The sequence below is a fragment of the Gymnodraco acuticeps genome, unplaced genomic scaffold, assembly GCF_902827175.1.
Source record: "Gymnodraco acuticeps unplaced genomic scaffold, fGymAcu1.1, whole genome shotgun sequence".
Lineage (NCBI taxonomy): Eukaryota > Metazoa > Chordata > Actinopteri > Perciformes > Bathydraconidae > Gymnodraco > Gymnodraco acuticeps.
Genome location: NW_022990274.1, coordinates 2,320,200 through 2,347,434, shown reverse-complemented (window position 1 = coordinate 2,347,434; position 27,235 = coordinate 2,320,200). Strand labels below are relative to the sequence as shown.

Below are 27,235 nucleotides of genomic sequence, written 5' to 3'. Positions count from 1 at the left end.
TCTGCGCCCCCCACTTTGAGAACCACTGACTTATGGCAACACAAACAAAAACTTGGGAGCGGTGGAGTGATGAGGAGGTGTCGGCGTTCTGGCGATTTACTCGGAAGGCTTCTACTGAAGCCAGTCCCCAACTCCGGGGACTTCCGGCCGGGGACTTCGGGTGGCAGTATACGCCGTGAAGTTGTTTGCAGCCTACCAGTAAACCCAAAGCAGACGAAGTGACGTCAGCGGCTCATTTGCGTAATCTTCCCTCAGGGAATAGTACTCTGGTGTGAACGCGATTGGTACTTAGTGCCGGGGCACTAAGTACTGCAAAGTACGCGGTGTGAACGCGGCTCTTGGCCAGGAAAAACAGGCACTTGCTTGTGTAATTATTTTTAGTCTAGATTTCTTTAATTTTTTTCTTTTTTGTGTGTGTTTATAAATTACCTCCAGGGCTGTACCAAATGCGGTCCGTATACGGCCCGGAGCCCGGAGGTTCCTCACCCCTGGGCTAAAGAGACAGATTTACTCAGTAGAGGCTTCTCAATACTAAAATGTCCCCTCCTCGACTCCTCGGTCCTCCGGTAGTGACCCGGAAATAGATTTCAGCATGCTGGAAGAGCTATAGCCGAGGAGACACTGGTGGTTCCTCCATGGCTCCTCCGCGGATGCATTTCCGGGAACGGTGGAGGCGTGAAGCACGGCCGGACTTATGTCAGCCAATTACAGCTCTGAATTAATAATATTTCAGTAACTGCTTTCATTGAGACGCGATGTTTACAGTGAGAACAGCTGTGAGGTCCGTGTAGAAAGCAGAGCAGTGTGTAAAATATATAATAATAATACATTACATTTATAAAGCGCTTTTCCTGGTGCTCAAAGCGCTTACAAGCAAGTAAAACAAAATAACAACAAAAGTAGAAAGTGCTAAGCTAGGAGGAATAAGGGCAAGGGGTTAGTTGATTAGGGGTTGAAGGCAAGAGTGAAAAGGTGAGTTTTGAGGGATTGTTTGAATGATGTGAGTGTTGGCGGATCTGACGTGGCTGGGGAGGGAGTTCCAGAGTGTGGGGGAGGCTGCTGCGAAGGCCCTATCACCCCAGGTCCGGAGCTTTGTCCTGATGGGTCCCAAGAAAAATCTTGGGTTGAGCGGGTAAGTGAGTTTGATATATCACTCAGTATAACTGGCCTACATTACTCTCTGTATTTGTATTTGTATGCTGTAGTTTAGTAGATAACTATAAACAAAGAGTCGATATTTTTCTAAAACCATTTAGTGCGTCACATAATAAAATACACAACGGCTGTAGCCTGATTATGCTTTAGGAGCTGTAGGTGTGTGTGGTACAGTGTGTAGGTGTGTGTGTGGTACAGTGTGTAGGTGTGTGTGTGTGGTACAGTGTGTAGGTGTGTGTGTTGTACAGTGCATAGATGCGGCGGACAGACGGGTCTCAGTTGGTTTGGTGTCCTCTGCTTACTTTTTATACTTGTAAATACAACTTTTGGCCCGTAATTTCAATTCCCCATTTCAGTGACCAGAGAGAGGGGGGGATATAGCCAGTCTCTGATTGTGTTACGTTATTATGAGAGTGCTCTCATACTTGTTTGATTCTGAAATTGTATATATTTATATAAATATGTGTGTATATGTCTGCATCTGTAGCCTGTTATTGTCTCATTATACCGCACTGTCAATGAATCAAAGTAAATATATAAGTCGTCATGAACACATCTGTCCATCAGACAGAGGGCTGCTGTGCCTCCTGTCATCATTAATGGACGTCTCTTTAAAATGACCGCTCAGAGGAGAGGAGTTCTCATTTCTCTAAATGCCTGCTGTTTCCCCTCCTCTCTCCCCCTCCTCGAGTCCTCCGCTCGCATCTCCTATGGGCGGGACTAAGTCTCGAGGATAGGAGTCGAGGGGGGGAAATTAGAGTATTGAGAAGCCTCTATTGTGTGGCCAGAAACATGACTCCTAACTAAATAGCTGGACGTGTAACTAGACAATCCTCTGCCAATGTTATGGTAACAGCTTGTTCCACTGCCCTAGAGGCCAAACATATCAGTCAAAGTAAACTTTATTGTCAATTCCTCTATTTGTATGACACAGACAAGGGATCGAAATTCTGTTCCTCACCATCCAAGAGAATACAAATATATAAAAATAAATATATACAGTACATATGTATATATACGAGTAGTCTCTTAATTTGTTCTGTATGTACATACAGTGGGGCAAAAAAGTATTTAGTCAGCCACCAATTGTGCAAGTTCTCCCACTTAAAAAGATGAGAGGCCTGTAATTTTCATCCTAGGTACACTTCAACTATGAGAGACAAAATGAGAAAATAAAAAAATCCAGAAAATCACTGTCTGATTTTTAAATAATTTATTTGCAAATTATGGTGGAAAATAAGTATTTGGTCAATAACAAAAGTTCATCTCAATACTTTGTTATATACCCTTTGTTGGCAATGACAGAGGTCAAACGTTTTCTGTAAGTCTTCACAAGGTTTTCACACACTGTTGCTGGTATTTTGGCCCATTCCTCCATGCAGATCTCCTCTAGAGCAGTGATGTTTTGGGGCTGTCGCTGGGCAACACAGACTTTCAACTCCCTCCAAACATTTTCTATGGGGTTGAGATCTGGAGACTGGCTAGGCCACTCCAGGACCTTGAAATGCTTCTTACGAAGCCACTCCTTCGTTGCCCGGGCGGTGTGTTTTGGGATCATTGTCATGCTGAAAGACCCAGCCACGTTTCATCTCCAATGCCCTTGCTGATGGAAGGAGGTTGTCACTCAAAATCTCACGATACATGGCCCCATTAATTCTTTCCTTTACACGGATCAGTCGTCCTGGTCCCTTTGCAGAAAAACAGCCCCAAAGCATGATGTTTCCACCTCCATGTTTCACAGTAGGTATGGTGGTCTTTGGATGCAACTCAGCATTCTTTCTCCTCCAAACACGTCTAGTTGAGTTTCTACCAACAAGTTCTATTTTGGTTTCATCTGACCATATGACATTCTCTTGTCATATGAACATCCTCTTCTGGATCATCTAAATGCTCTCTAGCAAACTTCAGACGGGCCTGGACATGTACTGGCTTAAGCAGGGGGACACGTCTGGCACTGCAGGATTTGAGTCCCTGGTGGCGTAGTGTGTTACTGATGGTAGCCTTTGTTACTTTGGTCCCAGCTCTCTGCAGGTCATTGACTAGGTCCCCCCGTGTGGTTCTGGGATTTTTGCTCACCGTTCATTGTGATCATTTTGACCCCACGGGGTGAGATCTTGCGTGGAGCCCCAGATCGAGGGAGATTATCAGTGGTCTTCTATGTCTTCCATTTTCTAATAATTGCTCCCACAGTTGATTTCTTCACACCAAGCTGCTTACCTATTGCAGACTCAGTCTTCCCAGCCTGGTGCAGGTCTACAATTTTGTTTCTGGTGTCCTTTGACAGCTCTTTGGTCTTGGCCATAGTGGAGTTTGGAGTGTGACTGTTTGAGGTTGTGGACAGGTGTCTTTTATACTGATAACGAGTTCAAACACGTGCCATTAATACAGTTAACAAGTGGAGGACAGAGGAGGCTCTTAAAGAAGTTACAGGTCTGTGAGAGCCAGAAATCTTGTTTGTTTGTAGGTGACCAAATACTTATTTTACCGAGGAATTTACCAATTAATTCATTAAAAATCCTACAATGTGATTTCCTGGATTCTTTCTCTCATAGTTGAAGTGTACCTAGGATGAAAATTGCAGGCCTCTCTCATCTTTTTAAGTGGGAGAACTTGCACAATTGGTGGCTGACTAAATACTTTTTTGCCCCACTGTACATACAGACCCTTACAACCACTTATACACACAGACGCATACATAGACACAAATACGGCTCAGAAAAAAAATTAAGAGACCACTCGTTTTCGTTAATCTCAATCTCTACATGTAAGTCAGCCATTCCATTCCAGTGTCTGCTGAATTCCAACAGAGAGAAATGTTGTCAGTATTTTATAGAATAAAATAAAAAAAGATACATTTTACTAAAACGCATACCTATAAATATTAATACCATAGAAACTAATAATGCTGCAGTGGTCTCTTGATTTTTTTTTTGCTGTCTACACACATTTAAAAAAGGTAATAATAATGGAAAAAAGAGACATAACAGTAAATATATTTAAAAAATAACAGTAACGATGAATCAACCAATGCATGATGATGTAGTTTTAAACTTTTAAACCTACTTTTGTTTCTACGTCCATGTCCATGTCCGTATTGGGCTCCCTAGGTGGAGACGGAGGTGGTGTAGGGTTACTGTAAAATAAATCAAATTATTTTCTAAGACACTTCGACATTTTAGTTTAGGACATACATCCATAAAAAAATGATATTGTTTATATTTTTATAAAGCTTTTTGCATATTTTGGCATCTAATCTTCTCATTGATGGAGCAAGGCTAAATCCTTTATTTATGTACAAAATACAAATAACACAATCTTTTTTAAAAGCAGTACACATTTGAATATTGTAAACTAATGTATGTATTTTAAGCATTAAAACAGAAAGTGATCCCTGTAAAAATATGTCAGTATAGTGTTGAATCGACACAGAGAAATAGCACCGTTAGGTTATCATAAATGTTCACTGTTCCAGTTTACTCATCATAAGTTCCATTTACAAGTATAAGGCTACAGAGCGATAAGGCAGCAGTTAAAGAGTGTACAAGACCCAGAGACTATCTGTGAATCTGACCGCACGGTTTACACATTTTTCTTAAAATGTGACCCCAGAGTGGCTCCATACAATCCTGATTTTAAAAATAAAATAGAAATGGTTGTCTTACTTACTCTGAGAAATCCCGCCTTTTTCTGGGAACGTACCCATGTTCGCCCAGCATTTGCTCTGCTGCATGAACACATGTGATCAGAGGTCATTACAGGTCTCATGTTCAATAAAGAATATGTATCACCCTCAGAATTTGAGAGTAATAATCCATCATTTTGCAAGGGGCACAGTGTTAGAAGCTTTACTTTTTTCAACTGTTGCACAGCGTTGTAACTAACCAATGGCTATTATGTACACGGCTAAATTGAATACTCGATTCGGATTGGTTAATTTGGATATTCAGTGGTCTTCTCTTTTGTGATAGCAGACTGCTGCTAAGCTAAGCAGATCCTTGCTAAGAAAAATACATTTATATAATATATATAAAATAATATTTTTTCCCCAGAAAAGAAGAAAACAAAGGGGAAAAAAACAGGACATGAAGATAGACAGGAAGTAAACACTAAAGGGAACAGCAGAAGACAGACAGGAAGTACACACTAAAGGGAACAGCAGAAGAAGACAGATAGGAAGTAAACACTAAAGGGAACAGCAGAAGAAGACAGACAGGAAGTAAACACTAAAGGGAACAGCAGAAGAAGACAGACAGGAAGTAAACACTAAAGGGTACAGCAGAAGAAGACAGATAGGAAGTAAACACTAAAGGGAACAGCAGAAGAAGACAGATAGGAAGTAAACACTAAAGGGAACAGCAGAAGAAGACAGACAGGAAGTAAACACTAAAGGGTACAGCAGAAGAAGACAGATAGGAAGTAAACACTAAAGGGAACAGCAGAAGAAGACAGACAGGAAGTAAACACTAAAGGGAACAGCAGGGTTGCAGTCGAATAGTCCAAAAATCAGCTCCTAACGGCTAACCCTATCGTCTATTCCTTGATCTCTGAGTGAAACGTCACGGGGTTAAGGGATAGTGGATAGGAGAATTAAAAAGGACTTAGGAGAAGAGACTGCAGTACTTTAGAGAATCCGACTGCACTTTCACTATCCGACGTGTTTATGATGCGCCAGCGGACGTCATAAATGTGCGTCTGCTGCTGCTGTGGGGAAACTATGGAAACTACAGTTTTCTATACAGCGGACTACAACATGGATGTTTAATAAGAACGAGGGACTACTGTGTATATCACCATTCAAACATCTTTTAAAAGTTGAACAAACCCCACACAGCTCAGTAAAGACTGTGAAATGTTGACTTTATTTGATCATTTCAGTAAAAACTAACGTTCATATCTCTCTCTTTGATTATAATACTGATGAACGTTCAAAACAAAGCACTTTGGCAACTTACCACATACGTTTTAAAATGCTTAATAAGCACCGTAACTTTCATGATATCATTTCTCGGTCATAATCAGTTGTTTCCGTGAACAGCCGACTGTTTTGTGACGGCAAATGCTGCGGCTGCAAGGCATTGTGGGGCAGCATTTTCTCCTCTCCTTTCGTCAAGGGAGGTCCAGTGGTTCCTAAGCTAAAGGAGGTTATAAAGGAAGTTTCATCTAGAGAATTCGAACGGCACTTATCATGGCTGCCACTGAGGGACTTCCGGGTCATTTCACTCCGTTAGGAAGGTTCCTAAGCTAAATGGACTATTTGACTTCAGCCCAGAAGAAGACAGACAGGAAATAAACACTAAAGGGAACAGCAGAAGAAGACAGACCGGAAGTGAACACTAAAGGGAACAGCAGAAGAAGACAGACAGGAAGTAAACACCAACAGGAAGAAGGTATTGGCTCTGGCAGTGTTTAAAGACTGGTTAATGGTTAGTGTTCTTGGTGAATAAAGACATTTTGTTCTCAAACAGTAAACAGTAGCCATGGTAACAGTACCAGTGTTGGTGAAGTAGTGTCCAAAGGCGGTGTCTTTGGGGATGTCTGGGTACAGGTAGAGCAGGGGGTTGGTGTGTCTGCTCTTCCGGCCTCTCAGACTGTAAGTGTTGATATAGTCCGGCAGAGACGTCTTCTCCAGCTCGTCCTTGGTGTAGGGATCTATTGAATGCACAAAAGGCGCTGCAGGCGAACAACATACAGGAAGAGGACAGATATGAGTGTGAGAAATAACTTAATTCAGGATGGGACAGCCGACTGGAGTTTGAAGGTTTTGAGGATGGGTTGTATGAGGAACTTATCATCTCTGAACCCAACCATCTCCTGAACAGTGAATATGTATTGTTACCACCAAATCGGAGATATAGGGTCCCACGATTGAATAGGGTCAGACTGGAGTACTGTTGCGCACAAGTCAATTCTTACAGTAAATACAGAGTTAGGTCCCAGATCTAATGTACGATAGAGGGTCTTGAACATGTTTCTCTTCAGTGATTGTGATGTTAGATGTCCGTTCCCTCCCTTGTATCTTGTCTTAAATATTTGTCCTTGTTGATGTTTCAAATGGAGCTGCTGTGATGTGAAAAATGTCAGACTCGATCTGACAATAAAGTGTAATCTTATCATATGTTACCCAAAGCCAGTGTCTACAGTAGATGGCAAAGAAACAGACAGAAGTACCAGCATGGAGCTTTGTTAGTTCTGAGGGGAGGGGCGCAGCAGCAGAATGGATTTTAGAAACCTCAAAAATGCAATCATGTTATTGTGTGACTTTGAAGGGTTGCTTCGGATTCAACAAATCCGCATGATGACTACCTAATCGAGCAAGGCAGGGGTCAACCAGCAGATCCTTTGTTCTTGGAGGTAAAAGGATGGTTTTTCTCAATGCAGTCTGGTACTCCGAAGAGAGCATAGATAACGGCTTCAGTTCCTGTCAGAAAGGGCAGTCTGCAAGGTAAAGCTTTTTTAAATATTGTTTGGCTACTGCCTGCGGCCACAACATTGCATTGCTCTGCTTTTGTGATGTTACTCCTGTCTGCATCTATAAAGAGGTACAAGGAGGAAACATTTATTGTAGGCCGACCCTGATCGTGGGTTTCCTCGACAAAAGGCCAATGAGTTTTCCATTGGATTGCAGAAAATACAATCTGGCAAACACAAGTTTATGATATTTTCACGTTATGTTCAGCAGGTTAATCGCCACATAAAAATTCACTGTTAGAATTGTTCAATCATGAATGCAATCACCAGATGTAAAAAATATGATATTACGCCTATTAACAAACTTTATCACAGTGACATGACTTGGTCACTCGTTAGCAACCGCCTTTTTTATGACACCTAGATGCTTCAGACATTCGCCAGTGGGGCATTTTCTAACATATATTATGTCTTAAATCAAAACGTGTGAATCTTATATTAACAACAGACCTTATTTCAGGTATCCAACAAATAACTTATTTGAAATACCACTGACTTTGAGATGAGGGAACCCCAAAGGTCTAAAATGTTATCTCAATTCCAGGTTTACGACTCATTCCACTGGCTATGGAAAAGTACCTCATTCAAACTCAATTCAGACTTGTAGAGCCTTTTGGCTTTAAAGCTCCAAATGAACAAACATACCACCATTGGAGTTGTCGACCCAGCTGAAGCTGATGGCTCCATTTGTTTTGCTCTCGCTAAAGCGGAGCAGAAAGGTCCCGGTCTGTTTTTCCTTCAACAGTTCAGCTGTTCTTTCCCTGCTGATGAACCCCATGATGGACCTGAAGCCCACACACATAATATAACCAGAGCTCAGTTGATTGGGAAGCATGACGTGCTGGTATGTGGACCACTGCCTCATTATGAATGTGAATGAGCCAAACAGAAAGAAAGTGCTCAGATGACTTACCCATCCCGCCACAGATCAACCAAGTGTTTTTTGATCAGATCCAGGATTCCATCAATCCAGAGCCAGGCATTTTCATTCTGGAAAGCAAAAGTCAACATGTAAACACAAACAGTAAAGTTCTGGAGTTTGTAACTGTGTACAGCACAGCATAATCGGCACCTTGCTCAACACTCACCTTGGAGAACTTGCTCCAGTGAACTAGATCATCAGGATCATCTGTGAAGAAATGAAAAATGACAGAAGAAATATCATGAATATAACATGAACTCTGAAGTAGAGAAATGATTACATCATCCTTTTAATCTTTGGTTTATCCAATCACGCTTTGATTCAATAACCATAATAGATTTGCTTAAAAAAAACACAATCTTAAATCCTACTGATATCAATGCTTTTAAATCGTTACTTTTTTATACAGACATAGAGGCGCTTGGTTAGCTCATCTTTGTGACATGCTAGGCTAACTTGCTTATGGCCAGGGTTGCCAACTCTCACGCATCTGGCGTGTGACACACGCTTTCACTCTCAATCTCACGCTGCCCAAACTATTCTCACGCCAAAAAACAAGAATACCGAAGACTAGAAACGGTTTTGAAAACTTGTCACGCAGTGATCGTCTTCTCAATAGAACATCTTTGATAATGTCTTCTGGCCAATCAGAATCAAGATAACGGCGTGGTGTTGTTGTAGGAAGTCCCGACGGAGAATACTTTTGCTGTAGTACATCTCTATACGTCGATACAACATTACGTGTTGATAGAAATCAACACGTAATGAAATAAGACCCCACGGTTTGATGATTGATAGGTGTGTGGGCTGTCTTTCATTTTGACACACAGAACAATGGGGGCTATCCACCCGTATCCACAATGTAAAGTCATTCACAGCCTCTTCCCTCTTCTCTCTGTGAGGAGCAGGAGCAGCAGCAGGTTCAGCTTCATTTAAGTATGCCGTGTAGTAATAGATGTATTTATTTGTCTTCTCAAGAGAGTACCAGAATGTGTATTTTATGTTAGTATTTCAAAAAATCTCCTGGGGGAGAATCCCCCCAGACCCCCCTACAGGGGTTGGGTTTTCAGCATGTCAACTCTTTCACCTGTGGGGAAGTTGCAGGATTGGCTCCAGGTCACCCTTTTTATTTACTACAAGACAAATGTGCCTTTTTATTTCATACAGTTCAATTTGGATTGAGACAGGGAAATAATCTAAACCTCACGTGGCGTTTCACTGTCAAGGGGGGCGATATAGTGTGTATGTAATTACATTGCAAATACTGACTTGAGCCCCACCACTGTATGGGTTAGCCCTACCATAGATTACCCAATAAAAACACTCCGGAGCCGATAAGTCAATTAATTGTTTATTGCGACAGGCACACAATAAAACAGTGGAAACAAAGATGTGTTTGACTTTCATTAGTGAATTAAACTGTGTGCCCTTTGCCCCTTTGTAGTCTGTGTCCAATATTGTGTATTTGTATATGTATATCCTATATGCTAAGGTCCCGCTACTGACACGATAGCAGTCATTTTGTGTGCAGATGTGTAATTAAACCCATGATATCAAAATCTCACTCCAGCCAGGTACCCAAAGTTGGCAACCCTGTTATGGCTATGCAGTAACAAAAAAACAAGTGGAGTTGTATCCTCATATAACTCTCAGCAAGAACATGAATAAGCATATTTCCCAAATTGCATATCTATTGTAATACTTTACTTGGAAGCTCACAAAAAACGCAGTCCCAAATGCCGATCCAATGAAAAGCTACATTTTCTGACAAGTTCAGAATAGAGGTACACTCTCTTTTTGCAGGCTATTCATTAGGATTTGACAGGGTTCAGTTCTGTGGAATACACGCTCAAACACTCACCCACAATCTTGTCTCTTAGCACGGAGAGCTGGTTTTCGTCGAGCTCCCGCTTGCCAGTGCACAAAAACTGCCAGCTGAGAACCTGGGACAGCTGCTCCCATGTGAGGGGAGGAGGGTCCACAAACAACTGCAGGTTCTGCAGAACAAAGGCACACACTTAGAATGTGATTTAAGACCAAACGATGGATTAACAATCAACAAGACAATGGTTGAAACAGTGAAGATGACCCAGAAACTAGCGTCACAAGGGCCCCCTCTATGAAAAGCAATGGGATTTTTCCGTTACATTTGGAATACTGAAGAAAATAAGATCTTTGGCAAACACATGTTTATGATACTTACACATTTTGTTCAGCAAGATAATTTCAGCATATTAACACCTCTTTTACAAATGTTCGACTGAAGTAAAAGGTATCGTTAGGACGACATTTTCATGTGTTTTCATTATCATGCAGCAAAAACAATATATTTTAAATGTTTTGGTGCGGAGGAGTGTGTTTTTACCCTGGAGTCACCGGTGGACAGCATGTTGTTCCACATGATGGAGGCCCAGGCGCTGGAGACCTGCGTGGTAGCGGAGATGACAACCACAGGCAGAGTGCTGGCCTGGCCCAACACAGCAGCAGAAGACATTAAAGAAACTGCCTCGCTACTGCCATTTTCCTCTCCAATAGTTCCATCTTTTAAATATATGCTATCTTATAGTTCGGCCGCAAACAGAAATGTAAGGGCCTCTGATCAGAATGGAAGAGTTTACTCACCTCAATGTTGAGTTCCAGTCCAACATGGCGGAACTCTGTCACAAACGTAATGATGTGGAGTTCTTCAGTGACTGCCAGGCGACCCTAAAGGAGAAACAGATCTATCAATATACAGTGGGGCAAAAAAGTATTTAGTCAGCCACCAATTGTGCAAGTTCTCCCACTTAAAAAGAGGAGAGAGGCCTGCAATTTTCATCCTAGGTACAATTCAACTATGAGAGACAGAATGGGGGAAAGAATCCAGGAAATCACATTGTAGGATTTTTAATGAATTAATTGGTAAATTCCTCGGTAAAATAAGTATTTGGTCACCTACAAACAAACAAGATTTCTGGCTCTCACAGACCTGTAACTTCTTCTTTAAGAGCCTCCTCTGTCCTCCACTCGTTAACTGTATTAATGGCACTTGTTTGAACTCGTTATCAGTATAAAAGACACCTGTCCACAACCTCAAACAGTCACACTCCAAACTCCACTATGGCCAAGACCAAAGAGCTGTCAAAGGACACCAGAAACAAAATTGTAGACCTGCACCAGGCTGGGAAGACTGAATCTGCAATGGGTAAGCAGCTTGGTGTGAAGAAATCAACTGTGGGAGCAATTATTAGAAAATGGAAGACATAGAAGACCACTGATAATCTCCCTCGATCTGGGGCTCCACACAAGATCTCACCCCGTGGGGTCAAAATGATCACAAGAACGGTGAGCAAAAATCCCAGAACCACACGGGGGAACTAGTCAATGACCTGCAGAGAGCTGGGACCAAAGTAACAAAGGCTACCATCAGTAACACACTACGTCGCCAGGGACTCAAATCCTGCAGTGCCAGACGTGTCCCCCTGCTTAAGCCAGTACATGACCAGGCTCGTCTGAAGTTTACTAGAGAGCATTTAGATGATCCAGAAGAGGATTGGGAGAATGTCATATGGTCAGATGAAACCAAAATATAACTTTTTGGTAAAAACTCAACTAGACGTGTTTGGAGGAGAAAGAATGCTGAGTTGCATCCAAAGAACACCATACCTACTGTGAAACATGGGGGTGGAAACATCATGCTTTGGGGCTGTTTTTCTGCAAAGGGACCAGGACGACTGATCCGTGTAAAGGAAAGAATGAATGGGGCCATGTATCGTGAGATTTTGAGAGACAACGTCCATCCATCAGCAAGGGCATTGAAGATGAAACGTGGCTGGGTCTTTCAGCATGACAATGATCCCAAACACACCGCCCGGGCAACGAAGGAGTGGCTTCGTAAGAAGCATTTCAAGGTCCTGGAGTGGCCTAGCCAGTCTCCAGATCTCAACCCCATAGAAAATCTTTGGAAGGAGTTGAAAGTCCGTGTTGCCCAGCGACAGCCCCAAAACATCACTGCTCTAGAGGAGATCTGCATGGAGGAATGGGCCAAAATACCAGCAACAGTGTGTGAAAACCTTGTGAAGACTTACAGAAAACGTTGACCTCTGTCATTGCCAACAAAGGGTATATAACAAAGTATTGAGATGAACTTTTGTTATTGACCAAATACTTATTTTCCACCATAATTTGCAAATAAATTATTTAAAAATCAGACAGTGATTTTCTGGATTTTTTTTTTCTTCTCATTTTATCTCATAGTTGAAGTGTACCTAGGATGAAAATTACTTTTTTACTTTTTAAGTGGGAGAACTTGCACAATTGGTGGCTGACTAAATACTTTTTTGCCCCACTGTATAGGTGGTATTGATATGTGATGTTCTGCACAAACGCTCATGTGGAGGGAGTATGTGGGAGAGAAACTCCCTCAGAAAGGAACACAGGGATTTTTAGCCATTGATACCATGTACATGCACAAAAACCTATATAACACTTAGTGTAAATAATATCCTGCTTTATATTTAGTCTAAAGCCTTTCAATCGTGTTTTATTGTCAGAGTTAATAGATTTGTTATCTTCACGGTCGCGTCGAAAGGAGCCAGTTGAGGTGGTTCGGGCACCTAGTTAGGATGCCACCTGGGCGCCTCCCTAGGGAGGTGTTCCAGGCACGTCCAGCTGGGAAGAGACCAAGGGGTAGACCTAGGACCAGGTGGAGGGATTATATCTCTTCGCTGGGGATCCTCCAGTCAGAGCTGGTTGATGTCGCCAGGGAAAAGAAAGTTTGGGGCTCTCTGCTGGAACTGCTACCCCCGCGACCCGACCACGGATAAGCGGGAGAAGATGGATGGATGGATCTTCACGGTCTACTGTATATTTTCTACTTTTGAATGCCATTTTACTTCTATTGTGAGATGTTTAATTTCTAGAATTGTTTATTTCTACTCTTTAATTTCTACTTATGTGCAATGCCTTGTTTTGTTTTTTTTGCTGCTGCAACGCAAACATTTTCCAATTTGGGATCAATAAAGTACCTCTTATCTTTATCTTATAACACACTACAGGAAAGGGAAAACCACACAAAGCTGAATAGGGCCCCTTAAATATCAGCAAGTTAGCATTACCATTGTTAGCATGTAAGCACCACTTTGCTTAAGTAGTGCCTTGGCATGGCTGCCATCTTGTTTGGACACTTGACGGAGGGTGTTTCTCAATCTCGAGTAAAGCTGCCCCAGAGCCAAGGCCGGATTAACCATATGGGCAACCTGGGCAAGTGCCCAGGGGCCCTTGAGCAAAGAGGGCCCTCAGTGACAAGATAAATAAAAAAAGCTTGTCTTTTTTGGGCACAACCTCACTCATCATACATTGTTTTAAATGACACTCACTCTTCACCATAAATAACACAGCTTTTCTATAGGGTCAAATTAATATATTTTCTAAACCGTCTCTGTACTGTAGGTCTCACTATGTATGCGCTCAACTTTATTACTACGTGGCGGCAGTGTATAGCCGAATCACAGCCCCACCCTCACTCATGTCACATTTTGTCACGTGAGCAGCGGGGCTGCGAAAAGAAAGAAAAAGAAGAGAGTGAGGCGGCTGCATCAATAAATAGCTTTTTCAAAAAAGCAAAAAGTGACGAAATAGGCCAGCAACCACAAGGAACGGTGGCGGCGGTCACGGAGGATGTTGTTGAGCTAGCGAGCAATGTTAGCCTTGAGCCTTGGATTTTGATGACCTGCGTCCCTGCTTTTGACAAATAGGTGTGCGATTTGACATGCCAGATTTCCTCAAATCTGTGGCAGAAAATGTAAGGCGGGGCCTCTCATATGACGCACACTTGCTCGCCTGTTCCACTCTTCGTTTTCCAAATGCCAGGAAGTATTCTTGCCTCGCTTCTGAAGCAAGTGACTCGGAAGACATGTGCTACCAAGCAAGCGTACTCGACATTGAGAAACACCCATTATCTTTACTTTTCTTTTTTTTTCATTTGACTTTTTCAGCAGATAGATAAACTTTAGCATTTATTAGAAGTAGTAGTGACGTTAGTACAAACAACGGTTATTCAAATTTGAATGTCTCATCTTACCTCAATTGATCCTTTCGTTCTTCCTTTGATTTCCTTGAGAGACTGAAAAAAAGAGAACTTTTAAAATCTTTAAAAGTTCACCAGTTAACCAGTTGGAAGAGCTTCTTACCATGTGAACAAATTCGGTCACCAAATCTCCATTGGGCGAGTCCACGTCCAACACTTTACACTCATCGCGGTTGAAGTCGAAGTGACGGAACCTACAACGACATCAGGCTAGAGTCTGTCTACGTCCAACAATGTGTGAAGAGTTTAAAGAAACAATTCATCAATTTATATATAAAATGTTAAATTGTTTTGGTACCCTCTACTTACCATTTAACCGTTTTGACTTCTTCAACATCCCTAATTTTCAGGGAGAACAATATGCAAAAAGATTGATAAGAAAATAACAGGTAAAGGTTTTTTTTTATTATAAATAATACTGCATTATATTAATATCTCAGACCAGTTTTCTTTGACTTACTTGTCAAATACAGGTTTGACTTTGAGCAGGCACTTGAATTCTGGAAGGTTTGCCAAGAACCTGAAAAGACAAATTAAAAAACTAAAATACTAATGAAGAAAGATCTTCAAAAAAAAGAAATTGCTGTGAATCCAGGATGCCGTCGCTGCCGTCTACTAAAAAAGGAGCAATCTTAGTATTTTATTCTGAAAATATTAACGTTGCTTTATTGTCACAAACACATCTCATCACAACTCTGTGATGGCTTGTTGTTTCATGACTAGCCTAGAAATAAAAATCTGTTCCCACATGAACAGACGCTCTCTCAGTGGGTATAGTGGCTGGTTCTAAAGTAGTATCTTCTGCTCATTCTTTGGTCATCTTCTTATTTGTTCATTCTTTCTTTTCTTCTTTTTAAATAGCCCTCCCATCCACTGGCAAACACTCACAATAACTCAACCCAAGAGAGTGCAGAAACAAGTCCTAAAAGCCAGAAATAACTTAGCATTTTACCACTTCTGGTTCCCTCGTTCAACGGTTTGTTGAATGTGTTAAAATGTAGCTAAAAGCCTGAAATAAGGTCTGTGGTTAAAACAAGCCCAATAGATTTTCACATTTTGCTCTCGGACATAAAATACGTCAGTAAATACCTCACCTGTGAATGTCCAAAGCTTCTACGTGTTATAAAAACTGTGTAACAAGTATAAACAAGTAACTCAAATAAACGTCAGCCTTCAGCTTAGCAATTGTGATGCGCAGCCATGTGACTGATGTAGTTTGTTTATAGCCTAGCATCAGCTATTTACTTCTGGCGATTGCATTTACGCTTCAAAAATCACAAAGCGGTGTTATGAGGCAATTATCCTGCTGAACAAAACGTGATAAGAATGAATGTGTGTTTGTCACAGAGCTTATTTTCTGCAATAAACTGAAATGCAAAATTCCCATTCGATTTTGTGGAGGGACCCCTTTGCGATGCTCACTTCCTTGGCGGCCTATACGAATACGCCATCACTCCACCCAAATCATGTTGTCTTGTTTGCTTTGCCCCTTCATGTTATTCCTGTGATGTCACCCAATGCATGCAGCCTTACCTCACTCTCACGGAGAAGCGCACCCCGGTCTTCAGTATCAGAGGTCGTTGTGGTAAACTCAACATGATCGGCTGTTTCTCAACCACCAGAGCACTGCAGAGCAAGACCCCAACGAAAAGTGTCAGAAATATGAAAGTGCATGCTTCAGTCTGTGTGTGTGAATGACACAAAAGAGTCCAGGAGCCGTGACTCACTTTGCAAGTAGTTGTGTGAACAAGGACAGTGTTTGGTTCTCAATTATTGCCATGAGGCCAGGCAGGTTGGAGGCATTGGTGCTGTCGGGTGTGTTGTTCTGCTCTTTCAGTTTCTGCAGCTGTTCGCGCACTCCCAGTAGCACCTCGGCCACAGCTGTGAACCTGCACAGGCAGAATAAGCACACACAAGTTGTCATCTGGGGTGTAGGGCCACTGGTACCAACCACAACTATGACAGGCAGGCAGTGCATGGTTAAGTTGTGATGGTTGATCGAGCTTTAAATGATGCTTACAGCTTCTGATTGCCACAGTTGTTAAAACATATAAAAACATCTTCTTGTGTTCATTAAATTGTTGTAGAATTGTAGAAGGACTGTTATTTTTGGAGGAACCTGGAATATTGTTGACATGCAGCTGGATCCATATTTATTTTTATTTGTATACATATTCACGTTATCATTTATACCATATGGACTGTATTTCATCTCTCTTTAATCTATACACCATTGCACGTCCGTCCTGGTAGAAGGATCCCTGAACTGTTGCTCTCCCCGAGGTTTCTAACATTATTTGTGGGGTTTCTTGGGAGTTTTTCCTCGTCCCTCACAGGGTCTAAAGACAGAGTGTTGCATGCTGTACACTGTGGAGCCCACTGAGACAAATGTTTCATCTGTGATATTGGGCTAATTGATTTATATGTCTGAAATATCTGCAGCCTCGGAAAGTGGCTCGGCATCGGCATTACTCGCAGGTGTTCACTATTCAAATATTCTAAAACCAACGCCAGGCTGCCACAGTTTAACTTTACAGAGCTCTACACACACCACCTTTCCTCCTTCAGGCATTCAGAGAGGATTATAGCCAAGTTCAGTGGCTCAAAGTGTCCTCCCTAACATGACCCATGTAAAGGCAAAGTAGTTCTTATAAGTTCTCACCACTTCTGGAGATGGTCCAGACAGGTGTCGACCGGGCTTCCAATGCAGGCCAGCTGCTGCCTGAGCCTCCATTCGGACAGCTCCACCTCGGTGAGAGTCGCCACAATCGGCTGAGCTAGGTTCAAAATGTTCACGATCTCCTGCAGCACCACCTGCAATCCAGCAAACACGTGAACAAGTGTTCGGGTGGTCTCATTATGCTTGTATGCTTGGTGCACCACAAAAATAAATTAAAGCAAAAACAAACTCCATCACGCTCTGAAACGCAGGGATAAATCCAATGTCTAGGCAAGAATATAGTTTGTATGATTTATCCAACGATCCTGAAGTACAATGAACCACAGCCTCCTCTCCTCTGCCCTTTCTTCACCTGTCTAACAATCAATACCTAAACCACCTGGTTCCTGAAGCTGCATTCAAAATAAACGCATTCAAAAAAACGACCCAAATTAAATTAAATAATGACTCTAAATAATGATAAAACTACTATTTAGGAGAACAGCAAGAAAATGAATCGTTCACTATTAAATAATACAAAACAATAAAAAGCAAAAATGTTTATTGTCATCATCTACACAACTACTGTGTAATTATATAATGTATGAAAAACTTAGATCGCAGGTTCCTCAACAGTGCAATGACAAGACATAAATAAATAAGGGGCCCTATTCTGCACATTTTGGGGTTCCTATTTGTATGTAGTGTCTCTACTGTGACATGTTTCCATGCTATAATGTTCAAAAAGCTCTTTATTTTTCTCATACTGCCTGAAAAATGTATTCTATCAGTACTATCAGAACCGAGAATGTATCTTTGTCACTAGTTTGGAGATTTAAAAAAATAAATTAAACAAAGTCCAAACATTTCCTTAAACATTTTTTTTAAACTGCTAAAAATGTAAAATGCTTTAAGACAACAGTTTATCAGTTTGTATAAATCTCACCAAGCGTACATCTACAGTACCTGCTTTGTTTGTATGATAAAGTTGGTCCGCTTACAACATTCCTCTTCCACAACAGCATGGGAGTGGGCCAATCCAATGTCCTGCTCCACTGCAAATCACCAATGAGACATCGATGAAGCACAAACTCACAACACACCTGTCGCCGGTGTCTTTACGTCTCCTACCATACCTTCGTTTTGCCAGGTCTTCTGTATGAAGTCAAGGTTGTCATTAAGAATCTCCAGTGACTTCATTTCCTTCTTCACCTCCTGCATTAAAGTTCACACATTTAAAAAGTATTTTTCTCATCAATAACAAATGTTCTATCAATAAAAAAGTGACAGACTAAAGGAGTTTACCATAATCAGTCTTTTCAGTTCATTGATTTTGTTGTCCATATCTTTCCATTTCCATTTTTGATCAATGTCTGGACTGCCACAAGCCTGACAAAAACAAAGGTGTTATTTTATATGTTGCTTTTATTAGCATTATTGTTGACAATTACACAACAGACTGACAGACAGAATGTGTCTGTTGTGTAACTGTAAGAACTGTAAACATCAAGATGTCTCCTGTCGGAGGAGCAATACAAATCTAAAAGATTAGACACATTTGAATAATCTCGTGGCAAGTGATTGATGTTTAAAGCATTTCTGCAGCCTGCACTGTTTGTCCGCCTTAAATCATCTTACCTGTGCTTCAGAGGCTGAAGCCTTGATCTTCTGTTCCTCCTTCAGGCACTCAGAGAGGATTACAGCCAGGTTCAGTGGCTTATATTCAAAGTTTTTCTAAGTAAAAAAAAAACATGATCAAATCAAACGAGGCTCCAAGGTGTATTGGTTATTGAATGTTGAGTTTACATATCAGCGCGTCTGCCCTACCAGCAGGTAGTCCTTCATCCCAGTGTAATCAGGTCCCTGTAAGAGGATGTTCTCCTGCACGGAACGGATCCACTGTTCTTGCAGATCCTCCAGCAGTGCATGGAAACATGTGCTTGCTGCATTTTCATCCCCAGCTGCCAAATCCCTAGCAAAGAGCAACAGAAGATGTTCATTCATTCAGGGATTGTGTCCAACTACTTGTGTAGAATGAGGATAAACCTTGGGGGACAAAATATCAATCCACTTCCTCAAATTATTTAATTTGTACTACCCTATTAGGAGACACATAATAGTGGGATAAACCCCACCTTAACTCAGTTTATTTTTTAACCTTGGTGCATAATCTGTGTCCCAACTGTATTCATTTACAATACCTTGTTTTTTGTTGCGTTTTTGAGGATGATAGATTTTCTTATTTGATCTCTTTCTTATTACTTTCTCATATTATAACAGGAGTTATTGACTGTATATATATATAGGTCTGTATATTAAATGTGAGTTTTCCCCAAAGTCTGTTAAATTACAGTATTTCATATATAATTAGAAATATATATCATCTTTCAGGACAAGAGCCCGTTTACTCAGCAGCGGTCACCAGGACAAAGAAAGAACTGCGTTCATTGACCTCCCCATTTTCCTGCTCATAATTCATGATGAGCAGCTGCTGTGGCACGTAGTGTTCCTCCCATTGGAAGGTTGCTGGTTCAATCCCCTGCAATCTACATGTTGATGTGTCTTCTAGGAAGAAGTGCTTCCAATGGCATGGCCATCAGTTAGTGAATGTGTGTGAATGACAGCTTATTTGAGTGAATGCTGACTGAAGAACTGCAAGAAGCCAATTTGTTTGTAATAACTAGATTGAGATAAATATAATTGACTAAAATATAGAATAATATGTATTTCATTTAATAAGGACAATAACAATTGACAAAATAAAGCCCCCACAGCCAGATTTGACCACTGTGCATGTCTACAAAAGAGTGCTTCAAAATGGTTACATGAAAATGTGAATGCTGACAGCTGCACAGACCTGTTCCTTAACTTAGCTGACAAACCTGACGGTGAAATGACTTGAATAAAATGTTAACGCCCAAATGCATTGCACTGCTGAAAAACCTGATGGTGAAATGTAAAACTGGCAGATGTGACAAAAAGTGAAAACACTTATATATTTTAAAGTGTCATTTCCGAATTGGAGGACATTTAGACAGCAAAACTTTTGAAAAACGAACCCTTTGATTTCTGGTTTTCTGTCATGTTTTTGAGAAAAACAGGGATTGAACAATAAAGAAAATGATTTTGCCAGCTCAGGCATTTATGGTACATATTTTATTTGTTGCTTTTCAGCAGGGACGTGCACAGGTACGGGCTATTGTTGCCCGGGCAACGGCCCGTTTGGCCTTTCTGGCTGACCTGCCCCTCTGGAGAGAGCGAGAGTTTGTTTGTATTTTTTCTGTAGTGGCCGAATCAACCCACAATTAGTATTATAGCGTCTCGCTGCGGGAAACACACTTTGTCAGCGCTGTCATCTGCCGGTGCGTTAAGACCACCTCAGTGTCGGATTTTGGAAACTTGATTTTGAGTTGTCTCATGGCAGTTAGGGTATAAGGGACAAACCAGGGGACTTTACTTCCTCTTGATACCGGCGGTTATTTACAAAAAACACCTAAATATAGCCTACTTGTTGTTATTGTGCTTCTGTCTTTCTGTGTCTTTTCATCTGTAAACTCCCTCAACGGGGCCGCTCGCTCTCTTTTCTTGATCGCCCTCTCACGGGTGAACAGTTCAATGTCCCGCTTCATTGTAGGATTTCTGCCATGTCTCTACCACTTTAGTTTGACCATATCTGTTACTAAGTTATGGAATACTAAATAAATAAGTAATTGATACCTTACCGTCACTGCGCTCATAAAGAATGATAAGAATAATGCGTATTGAACTGGTTTAATTAATTAGTGAGTTTATTTAAGTTAGAGGCCCTATTTTATCATTAGCCTAATGTAGTTTGACCAATGGTCTGGTCAAACTACATTAGAATAGAATTGTCCCCATTTTATCTTTAATAGTTACTAATGCCCCGGCCACACGAGGACGAAAACGGTCGTTTCCGTTACCGTTTTGTGTCATATAGACCATTCGGCCACACTAGGACGACAGAATACGGCACTAAACGACTGCGTAAACGATAACGGGTCCCAAGGTGAATAGAACGGCATACGCAACGCTCTGGGGGAGTCCAACGGCTCCGTGTGTACGCCCTATACGATCATTTTCTGATAATGATGAGGCAATAGCCCCGCCTCTCCCCACCTCTGCTGCTCACTCCCGCGTCAAAGTAAACTGCACACTGAATTCAGATTATTTATCTTTCTCTCGATATGGACCTAAACGCGAGTGAAGTCTAATCTGACAGGACGGAGACACGCAGCTCTGCTCACCTGCAGCGGTGAACGGAGTAAAACACACACTTCAAGTCCGATCATCACCCTTAGCTATTTTAATTACCTCTCAAACTATCTAAACTAGTTATAAATATGTTTATTTTTACTGTCGGCCGGGTCACTCATTACTGGATCAGCTGCTGCATGAGACAGACACTGGCGCTGTCCAAAGAGAGGGAGGAAAAAGAGAGGCTCCATGTATTTTATTATTATATTATATAGAGTCGTTATTAATTTGTTTTAAAGCTCAATAAATAACAAAGAAGACCTTTGACCGGCACTTTTATAATTTTGTCGGAAGATTTAAACTTTAATACACGTTGACTGGCGAAAAACTCTGCCCGGTTCCCTCGGCCCCCACCGCGGAGAATAAACAGAAGGGCAACCATGACAACCATGCTTCTTCGCTACTTTTGTGGAGGAAGTTACAGCGCCACGTACAGGCTCCTGCATATGTACTGCAGCTTCTCCAGCGGTTGGAGCTAAACGGAGCGGTCTCGTGTGGACAGACACTATCCGGTGAATATTGCGTGTGGACGGAAGCTTTTTTGTGATTGCGTTTGCGTTAATCCTATGCGTTTAGCCGTTTTCGTCCTCGTGTGGCCGGGGCATAACATTAGATATGTTAATGAGTTATGGACCGCAAAACAAAGAATTTCCCTGGTTTTCATTTTTTAAATCAAGTCACCGAATGCAAGTATGGTCACCTTAGCTTATTTTGTTATGAGATGTGAATTACTGTTCAATTTAGTTGATGTAATAATCGTTTGGTTTCTTTTACAAAAACAAGTTACAATTTTCAAAAGGTCTTGTGCTTTTTTTCAGGGGGAGGCCCTTTTTCCAGTTTAGAGCAATAGCCCCTCCAAATGTCTGTGCACGTCCCTGCTTTTCAGCAGCGCTCGATGGTGGGCTAGAACTTTGAAATCAATAGAATTTAACCTCTTGATCTAATTATAATCAAAACACAGTTGTGTTCATTGAGTTAATTGTAAAATGTAAAAAAAAGTGTTCATTGTTGCCACATTAACATGCCTAGGCTACCTGGTTCCAATAACAAAAAAGGCAGTTCATATTCTGGGAAAATACATTATTACATTAAAAACATGTAGATTATGCATAATGCTCGAAGGTATAAACAACATAAGCCATAGCTATCCCGCTCTGCTGCTGAATCAGCACAACAACGCACACGTGGCTTTTAAGACCCCTAAGGTGTATCAATAGCATATACAGAGCATTGGGCAATGTATGTAATGACTACAATCTGTCAGTGCCTCTTACCAGTCCAGGCTCTCTATCAGGACGCACAGGTAGTGGCGGATCTCTCTGGGGAACCTCCCCTCGTACAGCTGGCTCACTCGGGCCTGGAGGGCCGCGTCCAGCCGCAGCAGGTCCTGCCACTGGGCCATCTGCAGTCAGCACATGAGGGAGAAGTACTTATTATTATTATACTTAAGTAAAAGCAGACATGCAACAGTGTAAGAATACTCCATTACCAGTACAAGTCCTGCATTTAAAGTCCCATTTAACTTTGTCAAATAAAAGTAGTTGAGTGAACAGTTACATTTTGTCTTACACTTTGGCTACTTTTTTTTTTTTAAAGTTATTTTTTGGAAAAATGCATGTACAAACAACATGGCATTAAGAGTCTTCAAAGTAAAACATCGTAAATAGAACATAACAGAAATTGACAAGACAGAAAAGTAAACAAATAAAGTAAAGTACATACAACAGAGGGCTAGGTCTTTTCACATAAATCGTATTTTCCAATTGTGCTTAACAGTTTTATTGCATTTGTATTCATCATTATGGTAATTGGCTACTTAAAAAGTGCACATGATGCTAACAATCAAAACTAGCTAGGTTATATAGCCTAACAGGGACATTCATTTATTGACAAAAATACTTTAAAGCTTTGAAGTTGCTACTTGAAAATATGAAGCACCCTAACATAACAGTACTTCTTCTACGTATTCCAACAGACAACACAATGGCTTACCTTGTGGTTATTGTTGTTTTGTCTTGTTGTTTATCGATAGAGCAGCAGGTCAGTAATGTAAAACAGCGCGTTGCTCCAGTCCTGTCCTGCGTTCCTTATATACACCCGGTACTCCCACATATCACGTGATTCTCGAGAAATCATTCCGCTGAGCTCTGTCAAGTCAAACGGGGTTTACCCGGTTTACCCGGTTTACCCGGTTTACACAACTTCCTGATTCACAAAATAAAGGTACGTGTTGTTTACAACGACTTGTGTGCTTGCTCCCTGAGTTTTTAACTCGTTTCCGGGTGGTGATAACGAACGACAACTCTGACTAAATCCAAGACTCCACAATTTTGTTTAAATTGTCATAGCAGATTTAGGTTATAGATATAATAAATAATACAACGCGCATATTATTATAGGTTACGCTACCCATAAAGTAGTTGAGATTAACCACACTTTTACCAAGTGCAACATTGAAGTGAGGATTAGGAATATAAAATGCACAAATACTTTTAATAATTTTCTTTTAAATCTGGTGCTTAAAACGGCCATTTTGCATAACGAATCATTTTTACTTTACTTAAAGTATTTCAAGTGCAGGACTTGTACTTAAGTATTTTTATTTGACTTAGACATTAACATTAAAATACAAATACTTAAAAAGTGGAAAAGTAAAATAAAATGAAAATGAAAAATACTATATCTAATATAAACAATATACAAAATTCTGGATAATTGAAATGTTCTTTAAAAATATAAAAAATACTGCAGTAGCAGGAATATAAGCTTATAATATACTGTATATATGATAGTCTATCATTTACAGATATACAGAAGAATTGCAAATTGACTCTGCATTATTGCTACTTTTACTTCAGTAAACATTATGCACCTCCTCCTCCTCCTCATCTGTCCAAGACCCAAACACCTGACACCTGAATGCAACAGAGCCTCCATTTTTAAATACTGGAGGCCAGGGGAAACAGCTACCCTGGTTCTGCTCAAAGACTTGGAATATTAGTGTTTCTTAATCCACCAACAAATAGAAATGTCAATGTCTCCACAATTAACCATATTTCCCATAATGAATGTTGAATATTACTTGATATATAAAGGTGAATTACCGTCTATTTCCTTCCTGTAGCCTTATTTTGACTCCTGTAATTGTGTGTTTTTAGTTTGATACTTTTTAAATTAGCCCCAACCCGCATGAGTCCTGGGCAACAACTCTCAAATGAATGAAAATGGGGGCTTTATTTAATAGTCTTGGTGGTGGTCAGTTGTTCACACATAAAGAAAATACAAGTTCAAATAATCAATTTAAGAACATCTGTATTGTCTCTTTAAAATGTTATGACACCTTCTGATTGGAGTTAGCTTTGCTGTTTTTGAAAAACTGACTCAAATAAGGAGGATCACTTTGATACACCTCTGACCTAAACCGGTTTCCTTCCTCAGAGCAACATAAAGTCAGAAAGATATCCGCTCACTCTCAACTATCCGGGAATCACGTGGTTCTCGGTAAATGCTGCAGGAGCTAGGTTCAGGTTCATGGTTCGTGTAAGCAGCAGATACAGACACTGAACTTCTGGCTGCTTACAAAATAAAACCTCCATAAACTTGTGCTGTGCCATGATTTCATCCTGAGACAGTGGTGCCAGCGTTTAAGAAAACAGGAAGCACATTTACAAAAACTTTACAAAAAAACGGTCAATTGTTTAAATATAACTCAAAACCAAGTTGTCACATAGCAATAGACACAGACACATTTTTTAGAACAATAATGAATAGTGTATAAAAAAAACAGTACCACTTTACAATAAGACTACAATAAAGGGTTTACGAATAGTTTACAATTCATTTATTAATTAGGTTGTGAACACTTATAAATCATTGATAAGCTTGTATAAGACATGACATAATCAGGGAGACTGTGACCGGTTGCTTGCCAAATAGTGAGCCCACATTTATCTGTACTGCTAAGCCTTATATTGGCTACCTGGCTTACTTCGTCTTCTTCATCAGCCAGCATCCTTGGTATCTGTTGTTCACTGAGTTGATTCTCGCTAAATAGCCAATATAAGGCTTAGTCCTCTTGCCAAATAGTGAACCTGTATGAAAACAATGTTAGAACTGTTTTATAAATGGTTCTTAATGATTAATAAAGGGTTTACAACCTAATTATAAACCCTTTATGAATCCTTTATAAGGGTAGTCTTATTGTAAAGTGGTACCAGAAAAACTATATACAGCTCCAGCTTTGAATCCAATTTTACTACACAATAAACACAGCAGAGTTTCAATGATAAAAGATCTAGTTATTGATTGGAGAAAGGTATCAATTGAGTATGAAAGCTCATCATAGGAAGAATTTAAAGGACCTGTGAGCAAGAGGTGACATGTTTCCCCTCGCCTTACTTTGAATATGCAGAGCTCATTTGTAAAAGAAAAAGGGGAAACATTATTAGCAGCTGAACATAGAGGACTCATCTAGCTATAAAACAAAAATAAAACATCTCAACAGAAGGAACAAAGATTGATAAAAACACATTCTAAAATACTATTTCAGCAATGTCAAAACAACCACCCTTCCTTTTCTTTATCATTCTGCATATCATGCACTTTCACTTCTGATACTTGTGTTTTTTCAGCTTTTGTACTTCCTGCACCTCTTTGCAGCACCCAAGTGACTCTGAACTTCAGTTATTTGATTCTGTCTCAATAATCTTTGTTGGATTCACCACATTTATGGAATAGAACAACAATTTCAACTTTTGATCTTAATAACACAATATCTAAAGTCGAATCTTGTTTAAATAATAAAACAATGCAAAAAAAAAAGGGGGATTCAAAATCAATCATGAAACAGGACCACAGTACTTGAGTCCATCAGATTTTCCTTCTGAAATGCAGACGCTTCACAAAGGTCAAACATCTGGATCTCACAGGGTACAGACGTTCCACAGGTATGAGGGACTGTGTAGCTTTTTCTATGTTTTATTCGTAATTTGGAAATGAACGTATTCATTCAGGAAACAACAGCCTGCTAGGACATAGAGTGTTTGACACCAGATGGCGACATTTATCCTCCGTAGGATCTATAGAAGGACTTCAGTCACCTCTGGCCTCATGCTCTTGTGCAATACCACTTATGTGCAATATATTTACCGTAGCTGTGCAATTTATACTGCCACCTTTAAAACTTTCACCTGGCTGCTATATTGCCTAACTGTTAATGGTACTGGATGTGTATCTTGTAAATTGTGTAATTTCTAGATTTGTATCTTTAATTGTGCTTCTTGAGAGATATTAAGCTGTCTTTGGCTCTTTGCTGTAACAATGTAAATGTCCCCTCGATGGGACGAATAAAGTTATTCAGAATCAGAATACCTTTATTAGTCCCACAGAGGGGACATTTACATTGTTACAGCAGAAAAGAGCAAAAGACAGCTTAATATTACCTAATCATGCATAAAGAAAGTATTAAAGATTAAAAAAAAAAGAAATTATAATACAAATTATATTATATTCTGATTGTGATGCTGCAGTGCAACACATGTCCTGTGTGCTAGGGCGTACTACTGTGCAGCTACACGTCCCTCTCTTTGAGCAAGTGTGGAGCTTGTGTTTCTAAGCTGCAAATTATACGTTTGAATACACACAGTTAAACTCACACTATTTTATGAACATATAGGTTCACCTGCTGAAT

At 40.5% G+C, this 27,235-nt stretch overlaps 1 protein-coding gene across 4 annotated transcripts in view; it reads right to left on the bottom strand.

The window, feature by feature from the left end:
* The window catches only part of LOC117549497 (signal transducer and activator of transcription 1-alpha/beta-like), a 30,572-nt gene that overhangs the window by 2,944 nt on the left and 393 nt on the right, over positions 1-27,235 (bottom strand). Inside the window, exons 2-24 of one of the 4 annotated variants that reach the window (XM_034221476.1) lie at positions 23,539-23,693; positions 22,821-22,948; positions 19,099-19,243; positions 18,910-19,005; positions 18,577-18,660; positions 18,408-18,486; positions 18,238-18,326; positions 17,275-17,426; positions 16,340-16,501; positions 16,146-16,238; positions 15,073-15,153; positions 14,922-14,951; positions 14,716-14,806; positions 14,607-14,648; positions 11,168-11,251; positions 10,911-11,012; positions 10,407-10,542; positions 8,712-8,752; positions 8,537-8,613; positions 8,269-8,408; positions 6,646-6,825; positions 4,822-4,879; positions 4,219-4,288 (exon numbers count right to left, since the gene is read on the bottom strand). In XM_034221476.1, the coding sequence (XP_034077367.1) occupies positions 4,219-4,288; positions 4,822-4,879; positions 6,646-6,825; positions 8,269-8,408; positions 8,537-8,613; positions 8,712-8,752; positions 10,407-10,542; positions 10,911-11,012; positions 11,168-11,251; positions 14,607-14,648; positions 14,716-14,806; positions 14,922-14,951; positions 15,073-15,153; positions 16,146-16,238; positions 16,340-16,501; positions 17,275-17,426; positions 18,238-18,326; positions 18,408-18,486; positions 18,577-18,660; positions 18,910-19,005; positions 19,099-19,243; positions 22,821-22,948 (2,160 nt within the window). In that variant the 5' untranslated portion in view covers positions 23,539-23,693. Of the gene's footprint in view, positions 1-4,218; positions 4,289-4,821; positions 4,880-6,645; positions 6,826-8,268; positions 8,409-8,536; positions 8,614-8,711; positions 8,753-10,406; positions 10,543-10,910; positions 11,013-11,167; positions 11,252-14,606; positions 14,649-14,715; positions 14,807-14,921; positions 14,952-15,072; positions 15,154-16,145; positions 16,239-16,339; positions 16,502-17,274; positions 17,427-18,237; positions 18,327-18,407; positions 18,487-18,576; positions 18,661-18,909; positions 19,006-19,098; positions 19,244-22,820; positions 22,956-23,538; positions 26,869-27,235 lie in introns of those variants that run through there. The other 3 variants (XM_034221479.1, XM_034221477.1, XM_034221478.1) reach the window with 3 other exon arrangements.